Here is a 19029-nt window from a genome sequence, read left to right as displayed (position 1 = left end):
AAATCATATAACTTTTCAAAATTTAAAAAAAATCCTCAAACTAAAGAAAAAAAATAAAAAAAAACCTATAAACTTTTTAATTTAATTATTATATAAAAAACAGATGTATTGTTAATACCATCCAACCTATCCCTTTTCTAAACATAAAACCTTTTAATTAACTAATTAAAATTTGTTTGTAAGGAGTGAAAAACACTAATACTCAAAAACATTGGCACAAAAAGCAATACCGATCCATTTAACAAAGTTTAGATTGTAAAAAAATACACCCTCTGTTCTTTTTTACTTGTTGAATTTAACTATTTCACACCCATTAAAAAAATAAGTTAAATTAGTTGACAATCTAAATTTTATAAAGAAATTCATTATTTTCTAAAACTATCCATATTTAACTCCATTAGGTGAAGTATATAATTTAATGCTTAATTGATTATGATTTATTAAAAATTATACAAATACATTAAATTAAAAAATAAATCTAAAAAAAAATTATTTAATGCTATACAAAATTTTTTAATGTAATAAATAAAATAAATAAAAAAGAGCTTTAAAAAATTTGATAATACTGGATTTGAACTGCAAACCTAAATTACAGTTAAAAAAAAATATATATTATCTTTAATCAAATGATCGAAATTAAAAATTGGCTAACATGAGTGTCCGCACATTAAAGGCTCTTGGCACGCATGCCAAACCCCATCCTACCATACAACGTCAAAGCAAAAGACCGTGATGTGTTCCATGGTGCATCCCACCAGGGCCATACATCCAATGCCTCGTATCACCATCAGTCCCCCCATCCCAATCCCAATCCCAATCCCCTCGATTAACACAAGGCCAAAATCCCATTAACAATCCCAATCCCAATTGTCACTTCTAAGTTCTATCCCTCACCTCACATCACCTCACGCTACTACTACCCTAACGACAAGTACCTCTCTCACCATTCGTCTCACCTCTCAGCTCATTCTTTAATGGCGGGACCTCTCTATCATCGACCTCTCCGCTGTAACTAAGCTCACGCCACTCACTGTGAATTTTTCTATAGAAAATTCCAAAATCTCACTACTTTTTTCCCTACGAATCTATGGTTTTTCTCTTGTCTTCTATATAAATCAAAGGGGCGGCTGCAACCCTGACAATATAGAACTAGAAGAAGAAGAAGAAGAAGAAGCCTATGACCATCACCACCATCTCCCTTTTCCTCTAAACAAGCAATTCCAAGCATATATATAGAAGTAGAGAAAGAGAGAGAGAGAGAAGAGAGATGCTGGAAACGGTACGGTACCTGATCGGATCGGCAGGGCCGAGCGGCTACGGATCGAAATCCACGGCGGAGGAAGTCACGGAAGCATGCGCCGACCTCCGATCCATCACCGCCATCATCACCGGTCCCGATCTCTACCGATCCTTCCCTATTCCATCGATCTCCGCAGTTCTCTTCATTAGGGTTTCAGTTTCGCAGGTGCGACATCGGGGATCGGCGCAGAGACGGCGAGGGTGCTGGCAAAACGCGGCGCGAGGCTAATCCTCCCGGCCCGGAACTTGAAGGCGGCGGAGGAGACGAAGGCACGCATCACGTCGGAGTTCCCCACCGCCGAGATCATCGTCCTTCCTCTCGATCTCAGCTCCTTCTCCTCCGTTCGCTCCTTCGCTTCTCGATTCCTCTCTCTCCGTCTCCCTCTCAATCTTCTCATGTACTCTTCTCTCTTCTTCTTCTTCTTCTTCTTCTTCTTCTCCTCTCTCTCTCTCTCTTTATACTTCCAACGATTTAAAATTTCAAATTCTAAAATCTCGCAGAAATAACGCGGGAAAATTCTCGTACGAGCGCGCGATTTCGGAGGACGGCATCGAGATGACCTTCGCCACTAATTACTTAGGTTCTTACTTCTTCTCGAACCTTCTTCTTCTTCTTCTTCTTTTTCGAATGCATCTTTAATTTTCTTTTTATTTTTTATTTTTTATTTTAAAAAAAAATAGGTCATTTTTTGTTAACAAAACTGCTTCTAAACAAGATGGTGGAAACGGCGAGGGAAACGTGTATTCAAGGCCGCATCGTCAACGTTTCTTCCAGCATCCACGGCTGGTTCTCCGGCGACTGCATCCATTACCTCCACCTCATCACCAATAATAAGATGTAGTAATCTTATTATTATTATTATTATTATTATTATTTAGTATTTTTTTTTTCCTCTCTCATTATATATATAATTATTTATTTGAATAATTAATTAGAGCGTTTGATGCGACGAGGGCTTATGCAGTATCGAAGTTGGCGAACGTGCTGCACACGAGAGAGCTGGCAGAGAGGCTGAAGGTAGAGTGTTGTTGTCTTATAATCTAAAGAGTATATATATATATTGAAGTTAAGTGATAGATTTGGTTTGATGCAGGATATGGAGGCTAACGTTGTAGTTAATTGTGTTCATCCTGGTATCGTTCGCACTAGACTCACTAGAGACCGCGAGGGTTTCCTAACTGGTATTTTATTTTATTTTATTTATTTATTCAAATTTATTTTTTTGGAATTTTGTAAAGCTTGGTAAAGGTTGTTATATATGGTGTTTGATTGGTTGTTTGGAAACAGATATGGTGTTTTTTCTAGCCTCCAAGTTGCTTAAAACTATACCCCAGGTATGTGTTTTTATTTTATTATTATTATTTAAAAATAATTTGGACTGTGGAAACATAATGTTTTTTTTGTTTTTATTTGTCACAGGTAAAACAGAATTTTTAAATAAAAATTTAACTGGTATTTATATCAAATAATTGTTTGAACTGTGTTTAAATAAAAAATATATTTTTTTTACTTACCACCATTTAAAATAAATTTGCAAAATTACTTGTTATTACTGTTTATATACTGTTTATTCAATATTTTTATATTATAAATCCGGATTTTAGTACGGTGTTTATTAATATATCTTTTTAATTAATATATCATTATATATTACACATATAACTGATTTAATTATATAATTCAAATTAAAAAAATAATAGAAAAAGAAATAGCTCAGGTGTCATGCAAAAAAACCTTAACATACAATACAAAAATTATTTTATATTTTAACTATTAAAATTTAAATATCTAAAAGAAAAAAAAAAAGAATTATTATGATAATAATGGAAATAAATAAATATGATTATAAATGAATGAAGGCGGCGGCAACGACTTGCTACGCGGCGGTGCATCCGAAGGTGGAGGGAGTAACCGGAAAGTACTTCGCCGACTGCAACGAGGCGGCGGCGTCAAAAGCCGGGTGCAACACGGCGGAGGCGGCGCGGCTGTGGCGCATTTCAGAGGAGATGATAGTGGAGCAGGAGCAGTAGTAAGGAAACTTGGGTTGCCAAAAGAATGAAAGGTTGTAGATGTGTAGATGTGACTGTTCAAGAAAGAAAGGATGTGGATATCCGAGAAGATTCTAGATGGACAAAAGAAGAGCTAGGGTTTTTAGAGTGAATGAGAGTAGTAGTAGTAGTACTACTACTACTATTGGGATATAGAGTTGCAGGCTTTACAGTGTTTTGCCTAGATTATAGGTTATAGGTAGCATATGACACATAGCATAAAGCATGTTGTATTATATTATATTAAATTATATTATTATATTGTTATGTAAATGGGATTATAGTTGTATAATTTTATAATTATATGTAATATATATATATAGTTGGTTTTGGAGTATTTTTTTTTATTATTTTGGAAGGGGGTTTGGTTGGTGTATGAAAGAGAGATAATGGTGATATTTTTTTTTTTAAAAAAAAAATTAAATAATTAAAGGGAAAATTGAAAGTGCAAAATTTTTCTTTTTGGTTCTTTTGTTATTTTTATATGAAAGTTAGGGATAAAAAGGAAATGTTTACTTGGTACATGGTATTGAACATAAAACCCAATAAATGATTTATTAGAATTTAACATTTTTGTAATTTTTTTTTTTTTTGTTGTTCTTTTAGTATTTTATCCTTGGGCTACTAGTGCAGCATTTGCTCTATGTTTTTGTGATTGATAATTTTAGAATTTTAACATCATAATTATTAGTGATCTTTGAGATGCATATATTTGTGGTTTTTGTTTAAGAAAAATTGTGGATAAACACAAATGGGATTTGAATTCAAAGTGAGGAGTGGAATGAAAAATTAACTTTTAACTATTATATTGCAAGAGTTACCTCTTACGATACATTTGTTTATTTTATTATTTTCATAAATTGGACTAGCCAAATGTTATTTTATTTGTTTATTAGTTTTCTTAATTTATATATATATATATATATTGACAATTTGAACTGGTCATTATACATATTCTATTCATGTCTCAACTTTACATTGGAAACATACATACATTGTATTTACATCTCAACTATATAGTGGGAGGAAGCTAGTCAAATGCTATACTGTTCGGTCATTGCTACGATGGTCAAATATTATTTTGTTTTCTCCGGTAATTAGTCAAATTTATTAGCTGAAATATAATTAATTAAGATACTAGAACAAATATATTTATGTAATTGAAGGAGAAATTTGAATTTGAATTTATTTATTTTTCTACTTTAGATGGGGAATAGTAATAATAGTAATTGATGAAATTAGTAATTTGGACCCCAACTTTAATATTCAAATATAAAAAAAATTATAAAAAGAATTATTTGGAAAAAGGATAAATAAGACTAGCACATTATATATCATGTTCATTATTTTTCCCTAGCAATGAAGTCCATTGAATAAAATCCTATCGCATTTTTACTACTATAAAAAAAAGAGCATAATTTATTACTATTAATGAATAAGAATATATTTAAAGTAAAAAATAAAAACCAGCCAAAGCAAGCATTACTTTTGGTATTTCAAATCTTTGAACTTTTACTTGTTTTGGAAAGTTATGAAAGTGAATAATGAATAAGGTTCCTTTCCAAGTAGAAGTGAATTACTTTTCCTATTGTTATTCACTAGTCTCTTCTTCATCTGTCTCTACACATATGGCCCATTTAGTTGTTGTTCAAATGGTTGAGTTTTATCAAAAGTTACTAAAACTTCTCTCATTAGATGTTTTTTGACAATCAACTGCTTGATGAAATGCTTTTGTTGGCAATCTAAGCTTTATAGTTTATACCAGTGTTTTCAGACCCGGACTGGACCGGGCGGTCGGACCGGGTTGACCCGAACCCTGCCTTAAAAATGGTCCGGTTCAATATATAAAACTGGATTTTAATAAAACCGGGGTTGAACTGGCAACCCGGGCGATCGAACCGGTGACCCGGCCGGGTCATCAACCTGGGTTTGCACCAATTTTTTTTAATTCTTATTTTATTTTTATAATATATTAATGTTTGGGGGTTATAATGTAAAATTATAAAACTAAGGAAGGGAGAGACCAAGGGAATATTTTTATTTTAATTTTTTAATGAATTTTTTTAGTTGTGTATTTCCTTGTGAATATTTTTATGCTTCTCAATTAATTTTATATTAGTTTATTATTATGTTATTGGGTGTATTTTACATTTTTAATGTGGTGTACTTCAATATTTATTTATATAAAATACTCGCTTAAATTTTTAAAAATCATGTTTTTATTTTTTTTTTTTATTCTTCAATATTTAATTTTTTTAATTATATATAACTAAAAATTATATTATTTTTAATAAAAATTATTGACCCTGGTTTAACCTCGGTTTAACCCGGTTGAGCCCCTCGACCCCTAACCCCTACTCTTCTCCGGGTCGATGGCTGGTCCGGGTCTAAAAACCTTGGTTTATACCATAAAATTTCTTCAAGAATTGAACTAGAACTCATTGTTTTCATGAGTTATTTAATGTATAATATGATTTCTTATTATCATGTGCCATTTAGAAGTTTGAACAGTAGTACCTTTCTATGTCATTTGATAGTACAATGTACTACCTAAACCTTATTAAAACTAGCAGTTCTCTTGATGATATGTGCTTGTTCTGCAACAAATTGCAGATGGGAAATAGTTTCTATCCTTCTTCATTCTTTACTATGAATTGTTGAAGAAGGTATGCTGCTCTTATATTATATAACATATCATTTACTTACAAATTATGAGTTTCAGAGTGTTTATCATCTTCAAAGTCATGTAAACTTGAAAAAGAAAAAAAAACTGAACTTCTTTGCTTAAGAGCTATAATTAAGTGCATTTTTGGTCTCTGAACTATACTTGTGTATTCATGTTTATTATTTTCAAATAGAAACCAAAACGAGCTCGATTGTTTCATAGTTTAGTGATTAATGTGTGTTTCACTTGAGAGCATAGTCAAAGGAAAGAATATGATCAAGTAGATTCCTTGAAAGAGAGATGCGTCATGTAATTTAATTTAATTTGGTATTTTGTTAATGTAAGAAGAGATATTGTTTTGGGTCATGTATAAATTATTTGTAGCTAAAATTATTCATTTATGTTCTATTGGAGAAGATACTGTCATGAGGCTTTAGGTCTAAGATTGTATTTGTGAGTAATGATTTGTTGAATTACCATGGTTTCCTTTTCCTTTTACCACAGTGATAGAGTTTAGAAAGGAATGCTTGAATTGTGATTACCAATTGCATGATCAGAGTTTACCTTAATTCTCTAATGACTTATTTCCAATTATTGTGTGAAATTGTATAAATATTTCTCTGATTTCATGTCATTTTAGGACTATTGTTTCAGAAAAATAGGTAACTTTAGGTTGCAGTTTTCATAAGCAATAAACATGTCACATTCCCTTTCAGCAGGTGAAATCAGAGCAATAATGTTCCTTTTTTTGTTTATGAACACAAAGACCTTTTCTATGGCACAGAGCATGCACTGATGTTTTCATGGTTCCACTTGTGAATTCTTTGTTCTGAAATGAGTTAGAAATTTTGGATCAGAGAAATACGAAAATGGAGTAAACTATTTTCTCTACTCAAAAATTCAGAACAAGAAATGGAGGGTCACAGAGAATGTCTGTTTAATGTGCAAAAGATGAATATGGATTCAAAATGAGATGCAAAGAGAGAATTAAATAGATAGGAAGTGGTCTCAACTTTTCATCGAAGAATTGGATGCAAGTTATGGTATTTATATTGCTTTTGTATAATGATATGCTGTAATAAATGGAATCCATTATATGTTGTCTTCTCATCATGTATCCTCATTCATGCTTGTTTTACAAACCAGAGAAAGAAATATTCTGTAATTTCAAAACCAAGTACAAACAAAGTTGAGCTGTTTACTGACATTAAATTGCTAACTAATGTTAACTGTTACTCTGAATTCATCAATATTTGTGATAAGTATGACTTGAAACTAAGAATGCAAGTTGTATTTGACAAATACATTCTCATTAAGTATTCTTAGAGTTTCCATGATAATTTAATATTATTATTTTGGTGATGATCAGTCCTTCAACTGAACACTACTCATCTTCTTCCTAGCATACAGCAAATGTCACTAGAGTAATCTAAGAATATATTACTGACTTAAAAAGTTTGTAGCAAGTGCCGACATCTGCGTGTCGTGCAGTCGATACCATCTTAAAGCAGAAGATAACTTTATTGAATGTGTTGCAAGAGTTTAAAAGTTCTAGAAAACATGAAAATTTGGCGATTAATTAATGATAATATTGATTGATGTAGGTAAAGTGATGCACATCATGGATGACTTTGTTCTGAGATTTGGTGCAATAAATGAATGAATATTTTAAGTTGCAATTAAAGCTAGTAAGCATTTCATATTGTTTGTTATACTTGTTTAGTTCTAATATATAAAATATGGAGAATTGCTTGAAAGGAAACATAATTTATATTTGTTTTATTGATTCATCGTGTGTTTCATTTTCTGTAATTTCTTTTGCATGTGAACAATTAATTGCTTGGAAAAGAAGTGATTCTCTTCAAGCAATAAATCAAATTGGGAGAACCTTTTTAGTGTTTAGGCCAACAGCTCTGTTTGAAAGTGTTACTTCTTAAGACATTTGAAAATTTGCATGTCAACCAGAAGTGCCAACTTCTTCTGATAACTAATATTCCATAACCTAATTCATCATTCATAATTCGATATCCAATTTTTATACATGCACTCAAAGAGTCAACTAAATGGATTTCTTTGAGTGTAGAGATATATCATGATTTATTCAACTAATCTATCTTTGTAATGTGATCATAGTGAAATTCTTCTTTGTGTTCTTTACTTTCTGTTATTCTCTTTGTTTGTGATTCATCATTTTCCGATCAATTTGAGTGTATTTATCATGCTTTTCCTCACGAATTATCGATCCCAAGAGGAAGTTAAATGCTAGGAACCATTCATATAGTTAGCATTACAAAAATAAAAAAAAAGGTAGTCATTGATTCATCACCAACCAAAGAGAAAAGGTTATAGGGAAAGAGCAAAAAGAAAACTTTAGGTTCAAGTATGGGGCCAAAAGGAGCAGATACAAATTTGATGCAATGAAGTCAACTGCCAAGAAAGAATCCTTCAATTGTTTATGGAGAAACAGAGCTACCAAAAGACTTGAAATAAGTGGGAATAAGTAATAATGAAGGTGTGTTGTTGGAATCATGAAACCTGCTCTGCTTATCCCATGCACTACTGGACAAGGCTCTTTCTCCCACAAACCCTTGTTTAAAAGCACTTCTTCTCCCAAACATTGTAGAACAAAGTGAAAGAGAAAGAGCCATGTCTTCTTCTAATTTCTTTGTTTGGCTAAGTCTTTTGCTTTCTTTCTGTACTTCTTCTGCATTGGCAACAAGACACACTGCTAAACATTGGCCTAGGGGTGCCTCTACTAGGTTCTATGAATTCAAGGTATAGTATCTCTTTCTTCTTATTCTAGTTTTTTTTTATTTATAATGCTTTGTATAAATGTATGTGTATATGTATATTTGTGTCTGCATACAGGTGCAGAAAACTTATGTGACGAAACTTTGTGAGCGGAAGGAGATTATAACCATTAATGGCATGTTTCCGGGACCAGTAGTCTATGCGCAAGAAGACGATCGTGTTATTGTTAAAGTTACTAATGAGACTCCGCACAATGCCACCATCCATTGGTATATTGAGAACGTTTACTAAATTAACCAATGTGGGACTATTAGTTCTTGAACTAACATGGCTTGTTTCCTATTCATGAAGGCATGGTGTACGACAAAGGTTGTCGTGTTGGGCTGATGGTCCATCTTACATCACCCAGTGCCCGATTCAGGCCGGACAAACATTCACCTACGAGTTCACTCTCTTTCAACAGAAGGGTACTCTTTTATGGCATGCCCATGTTTCTTGGCTTCGCGCCACAGTGCATGGTGCCATTGTTGTCTACCCAAAGCCTGGTGTTCCTTATCCTTTTCCACATCCATATGAAGAACATATACTTGTTCTCGGTAAGATAATTGTAGTTTTCGATTTTATTTTATCATCAGTTTAAACTTTTAGGTTGGATCGAGCACATTTACAACTTAAATTGATGTGATTTTAGGTGAATATTGGTTCAAGAATGCATTGAAGCTTGAGAAGCAAGTGCTAGCCAGTGGCGGAGGTGCTCCGATCGCTGATGCGTTTCTTATCAATGGACATCCAGGCCCCCTCTACAATTGCTCGTCTAATGGTACTATTACTCAGGGGAAAAAAATAAGTTCTAACATTATTAATTATTAAATAAATATTATATATAAGTCTCGGTTTCTCATCATATCATATCATCATGTGTATCAGATGTCTATCAAATAGAAGTGATGCCCGGCAAGACGTATTTGCTGAGAATAATTAGCGCTGCACTGAACATGGAACATTTTTTCTCAATCTCCAATCACAAGATGACAATTGTCGAGGCGGACGGAGAGTACACAAAACCATTCACCGTCGATCAGCTCATGATCACCCCCGGCCAAACAATCAACGTCCTTGTCCACGCCGACCAACCCATCGGCAAATATGACATGGCCATGGGCCCATACATGTCGGCGCAGAACATTCCATTCCAGAACATCACTGCCATTGCACACTTCCAATACACAGGTGCCTCCATAACATCCATTGGTGTCCCGGCAGAGCTTCCGAGCTTCAACAACAACCTCGCCGTGAAATCCCATTTAGATGGTCTAAGAAGCTTGAATGCCACAGACCTCCCATTGGAAATCGACACGAATCTATTCTTCACAATCGGGATTGAACGTCGAAGAATGTCACTCAACAACGCCGAACAAAAGCTGCCAAGGACCGAATGGCGGCGTTTTCGCCGCATCAATGAACAACATCACATTTGTGAAGCCTCAAATTGCATTGCTGCAATCTTATTATGAAAGCATTCAAGGGAAATACAGAGAGGATTTTCCTAGTGTGCCAATGAAGGTATATGATTATGTGAATGGAGCACCAAATAATTTTCCAAATGATACAAACTCATTGAATGGGACAAGAGTGAAGGTGTTGGAATATGGGAGTAGAGTTCAGTTGATATTGCAGGACACTGGGACAGTTACAACAGAAAACCATCCCATACATTTGCATGGATATAGTTTCTATGTGGTTGGGTATGGGAGTGGAAATTATAATCCAATGACTGCTAACCTTAACTTGGTTGATCCACCTTATATGAACACTATTGGTGTTCCTGTTGGTGGTTGGGCTGCTCTCAGGTTCACTGCTGATAATCCTGGTATGCAAAAATTAATCTTATTTTTAATTGTTTTTTCTTTTAAATATTTATTATTTTCTTTAAATGTTTTTGCAAAAAAAAATTAACAAAAAAAAAAATCATTTTTTAACGTAAAACTGAAATAAATTCACAGTATTGAAGGTGAATGGGAAAATGATGATATGGAATACTTCAAAAAGTCAGTATTTTGATTGGGTTATTATATGAGAAAAAAATTTAGGGGTTTTTTTTTTTTGGATTTTGAAAAATGTAGAGGACTTATACAAAAAATAACTTTTTGCTAGTATAATTCTACAAATAATTGTTATTTGAAATCAATTAAAAAAATATATTGAATAACACTTTTTTAATATAAGTTTCTCAATATACTCATGTATTTTTCTTGTGAATGTTTATTTTATGATATTAGTCTTCTCTGTTATGTTAATTTGTTACTTCATAAATTATAACCTTAACACTCTCTGGTTCCACTTGATAATTTAATATTATAAATAAATTGTTTTTTTTTATAATTATATAGTTTTAGAATTGTTTTGGAAGAAAAAAAAAATTAAATTAAAATAAAATATTTTTTCTAAGTGTTTTTGGTTGAATTATTGTAGGTGTGTGGTTCATGCATTGCCATCTAGAAATCCACACATCATGGGGCTTGTCCATGGCGTTCATTGTTAAGAATGGGCAAGGGCCATTGGAGACGCTTCCTCATCCTCCATCAGACCTACCAAAGTGCTAAACATTATTTCATAAATAAAATAATAATAATAATATTTTTATTTTTATTATTATTTCATGTTTTTAATTATGTTTTTGAAATTTGTGTTTTGGATTGATCTCCTTCAATTTACTGTATTTTGATTTTCCATTCTTGGCATCATCTCTAAACACTATATATATATATATATATATATATAATAAATGTATTTGTGTATGTCTTTCTTTTTTCTATCATCATCATCATCAAAAAAAGTGCAAAGATTCTTGAATAAATTTGTTTCTTTAATTGTGTCACTCTTTTAAGTTTTAAAAAGCATGGGAAATATCACAAAAACTTGCTTAATTATTTTGGTCATGCTAATATAAAATTTATATAATAATAATAATTATTATTATCATATTTATAATTTAAAACATGGAAAATTATAACTTTATATTTGTAAAATAATCTTTAAATTTTGAGCAATACTTTATTCACTTTCAACATATAACTAAGTGAGGTTTAGCTGAATTTAATATATATATATATATATATATCATATTTTGGACCCAAGAAAATAAAGAGTAGTTTATTTTTTTAATATATGTTTTTATTTGTGGTTTGGCTCAAGTAGTACATAAATAAATAAAAATTGATGCATAAGAGTGTAAGTAAATATTATCTTTATAAATATATATAAATAAATTTTTTTATTTTTTAATCTATAAATTTTTTGGGCTAGAAATTAAAAAAATAAATTCTCTTCCGGTGGGTGTATTTTATACATACATGGGTAAAATAAACCTAGTTCAAATTAGTTTGATAAATTATTAATTTTAACAAATACCCATCACTAATTACAAAAACTTATAATTTTACTTTTTAAATATTTATTCTATTTATATTTAGTTAAATCAAAATTTAATAGCATCATCTAATCAAGGTGGGGCAAAATAAATAAATAAATAAATATAAAAATAAAATAAGAGGTAGAGATAGATGTGAATCATGTGATGAAATAGTGTGAGAGAATGGTTGGTGAGTGGAAAGTGAAAGCAGGGGGCTGAGGGAGACAAAGCAATCAGTGATGCGATCAGACGGCTATTTTTATTAGGGTGAGAACACTGATTATATATATATATGTTAATTTTTTTTAATGAATGTGACAAACATGATTAATTAGAGACAGACATATAGACTAATAATTGATATTCAGTTTACGTGTTCTCATCCGATGAGATAATTAAAAATTTGTTATTATCATCGTATCTAATAGGACTTAAATTTAGAATACTTAAAAATATCACTATGTTTTTACAGTAAGATTAATGTCACTGTACTATAAATTCTTTGATGGTTAAAATAAATTTTTAATAAAATATTTATAGAGTGATAATTCATTAAATGTTGATAAAATAGTTGCATTTTTAAATTTTAAAAAAAATCACACGTTTTAATACTCTTGCCTTTTTAATGTGATTATAGAATGGGTATAAGTTTATTACTATTGAGATGTATCTAATAAACTTATTTTGTCTTTATTGTTATTGAGATTTTCTGGGTACTATCAGGAGCTTGAAGTGTTTTTTAAATGAATATATGTATTTTTTTTTATGGCATGAGTCTATGACTATCACGTTGTAGGACTAGACACGAACCAACCTATACCAAACTATTTATTTGGTTGTTATTCTCCCTCTCTCTCTCTATATATATATATATGTGTTAAAATCTAAGTTAGAAGACAAAATTAAATCATAATTTAATGGTTGTTATTAGCGAGGATGATATACAAAATTATTGTTAATTATTGTGCTTTAATACTGTTATATGCTATTGGGTACTGTTTGATATCATTTGATATTATGCACCAATCTATAATGACTTTTAGATATAAATATAATTGTCACCGTGGAACATTTTTAGATGATGACTTTTTTTTTTCTCTATATATGAATACCCTCAACCTCTTATTTTCATTGTGATTTTCTAATTATTTTTTCTTATTTTTCAGTGTGGTATTTTAAAGATAGTGAGATTCTATTTTTATTTTAATTATGTTTTAAATTATTTGTCATTTTAAAATTAGAGCTATGCACAAGGTTAAGGTTGTTATTATTTATTTCAATTAATGAACAATCGTTTTTTAATTGTTGATTCAACTTGCTTTTGGGTGATCTTGCACAAATGAACAACTCTAAGATCACCCAGAATCATCATGAATCAACAATTAAATATATGGGGGATGGCTAAAATTAATTATAAAATGAACATGTGTTTATTTTTATTTTTTTGTAAAATCAGTTCTTTAAATTAATCTCATTAACATATAAAACTGAAAAAAAATAAAAATAAAAAACTAGTGGAGCTTCTCATGGCATGGCATGCATAGGGTTAGATGAGGAAGAAGAGCATGGAAAGTAACAACTAGGATGCTGAATAACCATGAAACTAGTGAGCCTGTTGCCTTAACACTTTTGTTCTTCTATCTCTCTTTTTTTTAAAAAAAAATAATAAATAAAGAAAAAAAAATTTGCTTAATGCATGAGTATAAAATTAAGTAATTCAACACTCATTCTCTAGAAATGAAGAAAGCGATTATTTTGAAAAACATGAAAAATATATATTTATGATTTTTAGCAATGCGTAAAAATCATTGGAAGAAAAATAATAGATCTAAGACAACTTGAATATATCATGAAATACTTTCAAATTGATATTTTATGGTTTCTTTATTCAAAATAAAATGGAAAATTTATTTTCCATTCATGTTCCTTGAAAATAAAATAAAAGAAGATGAGATAACAATGATCTAATCGAAAATATGACAACCATATGCCATAAATATAAATCAACAAAGGGAAAAAGGAAAAAAAATAATATTTGATAATTTTAAAGAGTATAAAAATTAATTTATCAAAGTAAAAAATACTTGGGACTACTAATTAGTAATTTACTTACTTTTGGGTGATCTTGCACAAATGAACAACTCTAAGAATCAAAAGTGTATTACCTACAAAAAATACTACTCACTTGAGAAAGAGGGAATGGAACACAAGTTGCAACCAAACTTCATATTAAAAGCACTCTCAAGTTCTATGAGTCTTTTGTTCTCTCATGCAAGACATTTTGCTTAAACGAGTATCTCATTCCATACTACATATATATATATATATATATATATATATGCCTTCTCCTAAAGAAGAAGAAACAGAAGCATATACATGTATATGCATGTTGATCTTCAATGGAATACTCATTTAAGCAAAAGGCCTTCCAAATGAGAGAAAGAGGATGATCTTGAGAGGATTAGCCTTTCATATCGTCTTTATATAGGGCTGTTTTGGGGACACTATGAATAGTAGTGAGTTTTGGGGAGTTGAGCTAACAAGAAGGAAAAGATGGTTCATTATTTAGAACAACCTCCATGGAAATTGAAATAGTGTTAGATGGCATGTGATAAAACTGTCAAACTTATTTTTGGGTACCATTTCTAATCATATCATTTAGTAAATAAAGGGAAAGCAAAATGATGTATGTATAGACTCTGTATTATTGAATTATTCATTATTTCATGTGCCTAACTTCCTATGATTTGGATGTGTTTATTAAATTAAATACTAATTAGGGGACATATTTTTTTTGTGGAAATGAAACCATCAATATCATAGGTGACACTTCCCTGAACTTAAGGGTGTTTGTTTATGGTTTTTGAAGTAAAAAAATGTTTTAGAAAAGTCTATAGATTTCCATTTTTTTTTCATTTTGATTTTAGTGAAATTTAATTAAATTTAAATAAAAGTTAGAAGCCTCAATTACGAACAAATCTATGTATTTTTATAACCATCTCTTTAAAAAAAAATGCTTTTTGAAAAAAAAATAAAATTATATATATTTTTTGTAAACAACATATTTACATGTATTTAATTAGCACTAGGTATACATGCAATTGTATTATTTATGACTATACAAATGCAAATATATATATTTTTTTAGGGAGTACATGCAAATTTTCTAACAAAAATTATAAAAGGAAATATCACTTCTATTACTCGTATTCAATCTTGGTACTTGAGGATATCTGTCTACTGATCTCATACTAAATCTCTTCTCCGAAAAAATGAGTAGAAATTCAACAAAGGCGAGACAATCATACATCAGTACTTTAAGTATTTTGATTCGAGATATCACAAAAATAATTTTATTAATACTCATTGTACATAAAGTGAAGATTTATGGGGTATATACAAAATTATATTATTTATTGTGGGTGTGTGCGTGTATATATATATATATATATATAATTCTTTGCGTGTATATATATATATATATATATTTGATAAAACAGACATGCGCAACCCCACAATTAAAGAGTTAGATATGTACTACGGTGTACCAGTTATAATGATTTAACAACTTCCTAGAAATTTACTATATGAAGTGAGCTAATATGCGGAACAATAATGGTTTACCACATAAGTCCAAAATAATATATTAGGGATCACAACCCCACAATAATTTATGCTTTGTAACTTTAGAGAAGTAGAGAATACGGTTCTTCGTAGGGGACCTAGTGAATAGTAGATGAACAATACCGTTATAGTATATTATACAATATTTCTATAATATTTGCATATATAGTACTGCACAAGACTAGTACTATGAAGGAGGGATTCAACATCACATTACTCACTTACCATTCGTGTGACCTGTCATTAGGTTATCAAGTGGTTGTATATATATATATATATATAATTTTTTAAAAAATATTTATTAAAATTAAGGGTAAGTATGATGGTTATCATATCCCAATTAGCTTACGCTTTTTAGAAATATTATTACAATTTTCTTTTTAAATCTGGGAACTGATTTGAAGAGGAAGACCAAGAGACTTGTTGATGCAGCGGTATAGTTGTAATCAGTTGATTCGCGTTCGAATATCCGGTAATAAACTGTTCAGTACCTGTTGATCAAAGATAGCCAAGAATTGGGAAAAGAGTAAAATTTTATTACTCAATGAAAATGATGATCACAAAACTAATTTTCTCTTGTCCGTAGGCTTACAATAGATAAGCGAATGAAAATAACACTAAGAAAGGAGATAATTTGAAAATATACCAAAAATGATACATTTTCAAATATCAACAAGAAATAAAAGGCTTAACAAAATAAAGATTATTTCCACAAACAGACTCACAAATTAGAGATTTCTAGGCTAAGATATAACGCAATCAATTATTACCAAAAACGGCAAAATTAGAGTAATCGAGACCTAAATGATGGAATTTGGTTAAATTTTGGTATGACTCACGAGTTTGTGGGACACAAACTATGACTTTTGCTCATGGACCCGTTTTCCATCAAATAGACCATGTAGAACTATAAAATCCCGTCGCCCATTAAATTATCAAAATACCCTTGCATCGAACTTCTCCTCCATGTATGCATATGCTAATTCATCTATACGCCCGTTATCACTTGTAGCAATAAGATGAAAATTAATAATGGACTTGCTTAAGTATCTAATGCTGACAAAGTTATTTTTGTGACATCTTCAACCAAAATTTCTTAAATATTGATGTATGATTGTCTTACTTTTTCTATTGATCCTTTCCCCATTTTTCCTTAGCCTGTCCATTGAAAAGAAAGAAATTTAACATAAGGATTGATAGAAAGATCTCTTGATGGGACAAGAATGGACAAGAGTGACGAAAATGCTATTCCTCTTAATAAATTTTTTTAAAAAATATCTGCATGTTTACTCCTGCAAAAAAAAAAGGAAAAAAAATTGCATTTCATTTGTTTTCTTGTAAATAATACAATTGCATGTATGTGTCACTTTTTTTACTGTTTGTGAATGAAATACATGTAATATGTTATTTATATATGAATATATATACAAAATTCTTAACTTTTAATTTTTTTTTTAAACTTTATTTTGTAAGAGGTGATTATAAAAATGTATGGATTTATTCAGAAATGGGACTTTTAACTATTTATTTAAATTTAGTTAAGTTTTAGTAAAACATTATTTTATAATAAATTAAGAAAAAGTTTAAAATGGAAAATGATAAGACTTTTCCAATGTTTAATTTTTTTTTACCTCAAAAATAATTTAAAGTGAAGCAAATGCCCTCAAAGACACGGAAGTGATCTACTTCGATACCGATTGTTACATTTCAATCAAACAAATAAATACCCTCAAGACCACTGAAGTGATCTACTTTTATAAACACAAACTTTAATAAACACATCCAAACCATATAATAATTGAGCATTTGACAATTAAATAATAACAATAAAAACATAACATATTGAATCATTGAATAATTCAGAGATAGTACACACATCCACTATTTGTTTCCTAGAAAATAGTTCCCAAAATAAGTTTGGTAATGATTTATCACATGCCATCTGACGCTATTTCAATTGCCATGGAGGTTGCTCTAAAGCATGAACCATCATGGCTTCTTGTTAGCTCAACTCCCCCAAACCACACTACTATTCAGTGTCTCCCTAGCACTATATATAAAGATGATATTGAAGGCTCATCCTATCAAGAGCATCCTCTTTCTCTCATATGGAAGGCCTTTTGCTCAAATGAGTGTTCCATTGAAGAAGAACACTATATATATATATATATATATATATTTCTTTTTCTTCTTCTTCTTCTTCCTAAGGAGAAGATATGTAGGATGGAATGGGACACCCATTTGAGGAAAATGTCTTGCATAAGAGAACAAAAGTAGTCTCATAGCACTTGAGAATGATTTTAATATAGAGTTTGGTGGCAACTTGTGTTCCTTTCTCTCTTCATGAAATGAGTATTCTATTGAAGGCTTTTTGTATGTGATATATACTTTTGGTTCTTTGAGTTTTTCATTTGTGCAAGATGTCTTGCATGGCAGAAGACTTTTCCTCCAAAGAAAAAAAAAATGTAAATTACTTATTAGTGTTCTTTGGTATTTTTACTTTGATATATTAATTTTTGTATATATTTTTAAAAATTATCTAATAGTCTTCTTTTTCTTCTTTGATTAATTTTTATTTTAGTTTTTTTTTCTTATCTTTGTCATATTTTCTCTTTGACCATGATGGAAAATGCATTTCACATTTTCATTTTGAATTAAAAACCTTAAAGTATAAATTAATTTTTCAAATAATATTGACTTTAATGGATTTCAAAATATATAAAGGTGTATTGGTCGATCTACTATTTTTCTGCTAAAGATATCACAAGTTGATATAAATCATAAAAATATTAATATTTTTCATTTTTTGAAATAATTGACTTCTTGTAGATGAGTGTTCGAATCCTTTAATTTTATACTCATTAATGAAGCAGCTTTTGATTTTTAATTAATTAATTAATTAATTAATTTTTTTAAGCAAAAAGAGACAGAAGAACAAAAAGTGTGAAGGCAACAACCGCATGGGCTTGAAAGCCACTCATGAGCATGTAGTTGTTACTTACCAGGCAGTTCTTCCTCATCTAACCCTATGCATGCTATGCCATGAATCTCCATTAGTTTATTTTTTTTAAAATTTTTTTAATTTTTAATTGACATGTTAATGAAATTCAATTTAATCAATTAATTTTACGAAAACAGAAAACCTCAACCACCATTGTATTAATTGTGGCAGAGACCAAAAAGAAAAACAGAAAAAAAAAAAAACAAAAGACCTCCGACTTTGGCTTAT

General features: G+C 30.4%; 2 protein-coding genes across 3 annotated transcripts; both read left to right on the top strand.

Moving 5' to 3' along the window:
* Positions 1-879: 879 nt before the first annotated feature.
* LOC120279592 (short-chain dehydrogenase TIC 32 B, chloroplastic) lies at positions 880-3467 on the top strand. Of its 2 annotated transcripts, none has more exons than XM_039286520.1 (8): positions 880-1391; positions 1466-1697; positions 1801-1880; positions 1981-2137; positions 2236-2317; positions 2394-2481; positions 2588-2634; positions 2720-2930. In XM_039286520.1, the coding sequence occupies exons 1-8, from the start codon at positions 1268-1270 to the stop codon at positions 2735-2737; spliced, it is 828 nt and encodes a 275-aa protein (XP_039142454.1). In that variant the 5' UTR covers positions 880-1267; the 3' UTR covers positions 2738-2930. The 2 variants fall into 2 exon arrangements, with proteins under 2 accessions (XP_039142454.1, XP_039142453.1); XM_039286519.1 differs by lacking the exon at positions 2720-2930 and adding an exon at positions 3160-3467 and having other exon boundaries at positions 887-1391.
* A 4613-nt stretch (positions 3468-8080) lies between these two features.
* On the top strand, positions 8081-11367 carry LOC120278788 (laccase-6). Its single transcript, XM_039285520.1, is given in 7 exon segments — positions 8081-8788; positions 8882-9033; positions 9116-9360; positions 9456-9584; positions 9692-10140; positions 10142-10634; positions 11237-11367. Coding segments are annotated over 7 exon segments (1728 nt in total). The 5' UTR covers positions 8081-8659.
* Positions 11368-19029: the final 7662 nt, after the last annotated feature.

This window comes from Dioscorea cayenensis, chromosome 16 (assembly GCF_009730915.1).
Source record: "Dioscorea cayenensis subsp. rotundata cultivar TDr96_F1 chromosome 16, TDr96_F1_v2_PseudoChromosome.rev07_lg8_w22 25.fasta, whole genome shotgun sequence".
In the NCBI taxonomy this organism is placed as follows: Eukaryota; Viridiplantae; Streptophyta; class Magnoliopsida; order Dioscoreales; family Dioscoreaceae; genus Dioscorea; species Dioscorea cayenensis.
This window is presented reverse-complemented; position numbering and strand designations above follow the sequence as displayed.